The following is a 6,074-nucleotide window of genomic DNA, read 5'->3' on the forward strand; positions in this document are numbered from 1 at the left end:
GATTATGTTCAACAGAAGATATGTTCCCTACATATGTTTGTTGCAAATGGCCATTATCTATTACTCCGCGTACTCTTCCTCTTGGGCTTATTTGCGTAACAGTAACCCATGAATCTTGTTTTTTGGTAATGCGAAGATAGGGGATGTAACATACTTGGTCTCCTTGGGATGCGAGGATGAAAGGGTCATATCTATCAATTTTCCTTGACGTTCTTACTGCAGTTACACCAAAAAATTCCTATTCCAACCACCATTCCAATTGATTGCCCACTTGGTCTTGTTTTTTCATGCCGACAATATCCTATCATCCCCATTGATCTTATCGCAATCCTTCTTCACCTTATCCTACGAATTTACATTCGAAATTAAATGCGTAGGAAATTGAAAGGATACTATATGTTTTCCTTCATATTTCCTTCCACTTTACCTTCGTAAAAATAAGCGTAGGAAAATCAAAGGTAATAGTCTTTCTGAATTCCTTCCCCTAATAATCCTTTAATATTCTTTCGATGTTCCTACGAATTTTCCTCCAAAATTAAGTGCCGACGGATTTTCGAAGGAAATAATCTTTCCTTTTCTCATGTATTTTTTCGTAGGAACATTCTTTCATATTTCCTACGACAAATTTTTTTCGTCAACAATTAGAAGGATTTTCGAAGTAAAATATTCTTTCCAAATTAAATTCGTAGGAAAACGTAGTGTTTTCTTGTAGTAGTGGTTTGCGTCTAACCGAGTGACTCGGTCGAATTAATCAATCTCTATCTAGACCAAAGAAGTAGTTAATATCACCCAAACCTAATTCTCGAGTGTTGTCCTAAATCGTCGACTGGGCAAACAAAAAACCTAGCTCGTGTGAAAAAATCTTGGTTCGGTTCAACTTTTTTTTTTGTTTGATCGGTTCAATTTAAGAAATAATAATGTGTAGAATGCAGCATATAGTAAAACCTCTATAAATTAATAAACACTATAAATTAATAAATTTTGTCAGTCCCAAGTCGGTCCAATGTAAAAAATAACAAAATTCGATAAGATAATAAGATAATAATTTTTCTGAAATCCCCATGTAAAATATGGTCCCAATAATATCATAAATTAATAATCATGTAAATTTACATATATATATATATATAATGTATGTTTCTCCTAAAGCTCATATCTACAAAACAACTGTTATGTTGTATTTTCAAACTATAATGATATAAAATATTTTGTAACATGTCATAAATATAGCTACATTTTTTTAAGTTTTCAATTTTTAAATATCTATCATTTACATTTTGATAGTTTGATTGACTATTAAAATACAAAAATCTATATTATTATTCATAAATTTAATTTTATGTATGTCATGTGTATAAGTGAATTTGTCTATTGTATTTATAATTTATTGTTAATAATGTTTTCTAAATATTACAAATTCAATTCCAATACCATAAATTTTGAATATCCGAAATTACTGTTAAACTTGACTCGATTCAAATTTTTTAAAAGTTAAACTATTAAAAATATATCTATAAATTAATAATTATTAATTTACACTATAAATTAATAATTATTAATTTATAAATAAATTAATATCACTATAAATTAATAAAATGTTTTAGTCCCAACATTATTATCAAAATGTAATTCCCCTTGATATCATAAAAATTAACGTTACATAAGGGATTCGAAGTCGAACGAACATTAGGTAGCAAATTTAGGTAATTTTAATATGAGTCGTAATAAAATCAATTACCTTCTTGATCGATTAATAATCTTCAAGAAGATATTAATTTATTATCAACTGTTACTATCTTTAAAAAAAAAATCAACTGTTATACTTGTGAGTTGTGAGACAATATTTTCATGAGTGTAATAATTTCTAATAAAAGTAATTTTTTTCTGTAGGCAAACCGGCACGCATATTTTCAAACTTTGGTTTTTATGATTTTATTAGTAGGACAACATTTGGGTAGGGACGTAGGGTTGGAGTAATTGCTTGGGTCAGGTTAGTTGTTGATAATAAAGTTGTAGTCCATGAGAAAAATGAGCATTAAATGATCCATTGAGAAATCAGAATCATAATTAAATCAGATAAGAGCAAGTTCTTCACAAATAGCTTTCTCAGGCCTCGATCTAGTATATACATTTTACGTCCATATGAGGTAAACTCTTAGCATTAAATTAAATAATACTTTATATTAAAAAAAATCAAATTTTCTTTTCTTTTGTTAGTCGGCATCCATCGAGATAGAATCACAGGATTTTAAGTCCACTACAGATTATATAAGAAACGTTGCATGTGTTAAATATGCTGAATGCCATCAAGGATTCGTTCTACAATCAATAAACTTGCATGTTGCGTGTTGATCAATGATCACAATTAATTCACAATATCAATATATCTGAAATGTTAAATTTATTAAACAACAAAATTAATGATTACGTACAAAAGTGAAATATATATGAAAGGAAAAACCAGAGTTTAAACTAATTAAGGATGGTCTCGAGCACAAAACCACTGTTGTAAATAGCAATCCGAGCCGTGAAAAGTCATGTTACAGAAGTGAAATCCAACGACTGCGTATCGATTTTGCAATGGTACAAGTGAGATAGCTGGTCAGATGTTGAGGAAAAACACAATTATTAAAAGTCACTTACTCACTTTAGTAACATTTTAAACCGCAATGATCCGCTCCCACGAGACATACCCCACTCACAACCACTATAAATACACATGTCTCATAGTGCAATGATCGAACATCCTCAACAAACAAACACTTCACTTGTTACATATTCTTCATATTAGTTTTTTAAGTTTCAACAATGGAAGCAACCTGTCTTCAGTTTCTTGAGAACAAGACAATTCTCGTCACCGGTGCTTCAGGCTTCCTTGCTAAAGGTATAATTCTACATACTCTCTCCTATACCACTAAATTGTCAACTGTATATACATATATATGAGCATCTTCTTTTTAATCCATTCATGTAGCTAATTAACCATTAAATAGTGTCATTATTGTTCATTAACAATTTTTAATATTTAAACATATAGTTCTGGTGGAGCGGATTCTGAGATTGCAACCAAACGTGAAGAAGCTTTACCTCCTCGTAAGAGCATCCGACAAGAAGTCTGCCGAACAACGGTTATACAAAGAGGTATAATTTTTCATAAATATGCATGTATGACCAAAAGAAAAAAAAACTCTAGATTATTTAGACGAAAATGAATCTTAATTGTAACAGGTTTTCAAGAAAGAGTTGTTTAGGGTAATAAAAAGGAATATTGGTGATGAAGGTCTAAACACCTTAATCTCGGAAAAAGTTGTTCCAGTTCCGGGTGACATATCACTGAAGGATATTGGAGTGCATGACGCTAATCTCTTACAAGATATGATGCAAGATATCGATATTATCATAAATTCTGCTGCCACCACTAGATTCGATGAAAGGTAGTCCTAGTGAATTGCACCCGCGCACTTATATTTTAGGACGAACAATAGCTTTTAATTTGATTTTCTATATGTAAAAAAAGATACGATGTTGCACTTGGAATCAACACGTTCGGAGCAATCAATGTCCTTAACTTTGCTAAAAAGTGTCTGAAACCAAAATTGCTTCTCCATGTGTCAACTGGTAAATCCTTTTAACCTTTAGAAACCTAGTATTTGATTGATATACATATATATATATATATATATATCGATGTACATTCATTATAATTATCTTTTGAAATAAAAATATTTTTGTTTTCTTTTCTAGCTTATGTTTGTGGGGAAAGATCGGGACACATATTAGAGAAACCTTTTGCTATGGGAGAGACCCTTAAAGGTAAAAACAAAGTAGACATCAATACCGAAATGCGACTGGCAGAACAGAAATTAAAACAACTCATAGAACAAGGTTGTTCTAAGGAACAAACTGAACAAGTCATGAAAGACTTGGCATTAAAAAGGTTTTCTTACATTTTCAAATAATGAATATAGAAAATTGATGGTATATATGATGTAACTTGAAGCACATGCGTTATTCATGTATAATGTTAAACAGGGCAAAGCTTTATGGATGGCCAAACACATATGTCTTCACCAAAGCAATGGGAGAAATGCTTCTTGGACACTATAGAGGAAGTATGCCTACTGTAATTATACGTCCCACAATAATCACAAGCACTATCTCGGACCCTTTTCCCGGTTGGATTGAAGGTTTAAAGTAAGCTATCACCACATTTCCATTGGCCTAATTTATCATATTCGTCGTTTTGATAGTTACTTTCTATGATTTATCCAAGTACTTAACTCAAATTCTTTTTGTGGTTATTGTATATATGAAGAACCGTAGACAGTGTGATTCTATCCTACGGAAAGGGAATGCTAAAGTGTTTTCTCGTCGATCAAAAGACAGTATGTGATATTGTAAGTTCACTAGCCAATGAATTTGAAAAATGTTAATTAAAATTATATTTTCACTATCTTGATGCTAACACAGAAATGTATCTATATATATAACAAGATACCGGCTGATATGGTGGTAAATGCAATGATCGCAGCAGCAGCTGAACATTTCCATGATTCAGGAAGTCATACAATTTACCATGTTGGCTCATCTAACCAAAATCCGATGATATATAAGAAACTTTATGAAATGATGATTCGTTATTTCATGGAAAGCCCTCTGGTCGGACGCAATGGTATGCACATAGTCCCAAACCTTACAACAAAATCCACAATGGCTAGGTTCCGTGTATACACGAACCTGCGCTATAAAATACCCATACAGGTAAAAATTTGCACAAATTGTACGTGCAATACATTTTTTTTTTGTTGGAGTACGTATTCTTATAGGAAAGGCTATAATATTAATTGCATCCTCTCATATTTGTTCCATATTTTTTATTTTACTTTTTTAGGTATTGGGATTACTAAGTACAATTTTGCCATCGCTAAGAGATACATATGAGCACCACAACCGTAAATTCAAGATGGCCATGAGAATGGTGAAGCTCTACAAGCCTTATGTTATCTTCAAGGGCATGTATGTCTAACTCTCATGACATTAACCAAAAAAAAAGGAATATGTAAATTCATTTAAAGTAATATATAACAATTTATTGTACCAAATGCAGATTCGATGATAAAAACCTCGAAACATTGCGTATCAAGAATGAAGCTAAAGAGACGGAGAAATTGTTCGGCACCAACCCAAAATGTATTGATTGGGAAGACTATTTTATGAATACACATATCCATGGCCTCATGACACACGTGTTCAAGAAATAAACTTCAAATTGAAGTATCATACGGAATCAAGTCAGAAGATGTTTGTATTGCATGTGTTAAGTCTACTATATGTAGTTATAATTATACAAATAAACCGGTCGATGAAATAACGATATACAGTACTGGACCGTTGCTTAATAATGTATCATCTTTTTTTTTTTTTTTTTTTTTGAACGAATAATAATGTATCATCTATATTTGTAATTTGTCTATTTAAAATCCTTCGGCTTGTCGATCTATGTATATACTCCATAGTTCTTTCTAAATTACATCCATATTTGAAAAATTAACAAAAAAAAATTACATATACCGTTGCTTAATAATTTATCATCCATAATTGTAATTTGCTTTTCTTTCTTTTTTGTAAGTTTTATTTTGTTTCAAAAACAGAATGTACAAAGGCCACACTGATAGACCTTGGCACGATACTTATGGTTAAGAAAATGGATATAAATATGTGTTCTAAAACTATAAACGCCACACCAAAAAAAAAAAAAAACATATACAAAAATTGCAAAAAAAACACTAAACAATACTTATATATATATATATATATATAACTGACCCTGCGCTGTTAATCACATAGTGCAGGTAAAAAATAAATGACACAAATTTGATGGAAATAAATGATATGCAACCACTGACACTGTTAGTTACTGTTGAGCAAACCTTCACGGCACATTAAAAGTTTTAAAAAGGACAGTAGCAAAAATATGTTTCCCCACTAGGCTTTCTATACTTGTATCATTTTAAACTCTAGCAAGTGAAGATGGTTAAAGTATAGTCAATGCTAATACCGCATAAATAAAGTTG

General features: G+C 31.1%; 1 protein-coding gene across 3 annotated transcripts; it reads left to right on the forward strand.

Annotated features, from left to right (window-relative positions):
- Positions 1 to 394: 394 nt before the first annotated feature.
- Positions 395 to 5,498, forward strand: LOC104736249 (putative fatty acyl-CoA reductase 7). 3 transcript variants are annotated; one of them, XM_087482678.1, is made up of 11 exons: positions 395 to 458; positions 1,891 to 2,884; positions 3,038 to 3,141; positions 3,229 to 3,434; positions 3,518 to 3,618; positions 3,745 to 3,937; positions 4,033 to 4,194; positions 4,316 to 4,397; positions 4,495 to 4,761; positions 4,892 to 5,016; positions 5,108 to 5,498. In XM_087482678.1, exons 2-11 carry the CDS (start codon positions 2,809 to 2,811, stop codon positions 5,259 to 5,261), a joined length of 1,470 nt encoding a protein of 489 aa, XP_087338804.1. In that variant the 5' UTR covers positions 395 to 458; positions 1,891 to 2,808; the 3' UTR covers positions 5,262 to 5,498. The 3 variants fall into 3 exon arrangements, 2 of the variants coding, with proteins under 2 accessions (XP_087338804.1, XP_010454504.1); XM_010456202.3 differs by having other exon boundaries at positions 397 to 2,884; XR_015578798.1 differs by lacking the exon at positions 395 to 458 and having other exon boundaries at positions 1,466 to 2,884; positions 4,532 to 4,761.
- Positions 5,499 to 6,074: the final 576 nt, after the last annotated feature.

This window comes from Camelina sativa, chromosome 13 (genome assembly GCF_030686135.1).
Source record: "Camelina sativa cultivar CO46 ecotype springtype chromosome 13, ASM3068613v1".
Lineage (NCBI taxonomy): Eukaryota > Viridiplantae > Streptophyta > Magnoliopsida > Brassicales > Brassicaceae > Camelina > Camelina sativa.

Coding starts and splice junctions, on each gene's coding strand:
- LOC104736249 (XM_087482678.1), top strand. CDS start 2,809: ATGGAAGCAACCTGTCTTCAGTTTCTTGAGAACAAGACAATTCTCGTC. Junction 3,938..4,032: donor AAAGACTTGGCATTAAAAAG/GTTTTCTTACAT, acceptor AATGTTAAACAG/GGCAAAGCTTTATGGATGGC. Junction 4,398..4,494: donor AAAAGACAGTATGTGATATT/GTAAGTTCACTA, acceptor ATATATAACAAG/ATACCGGCTGATATGGTGGT.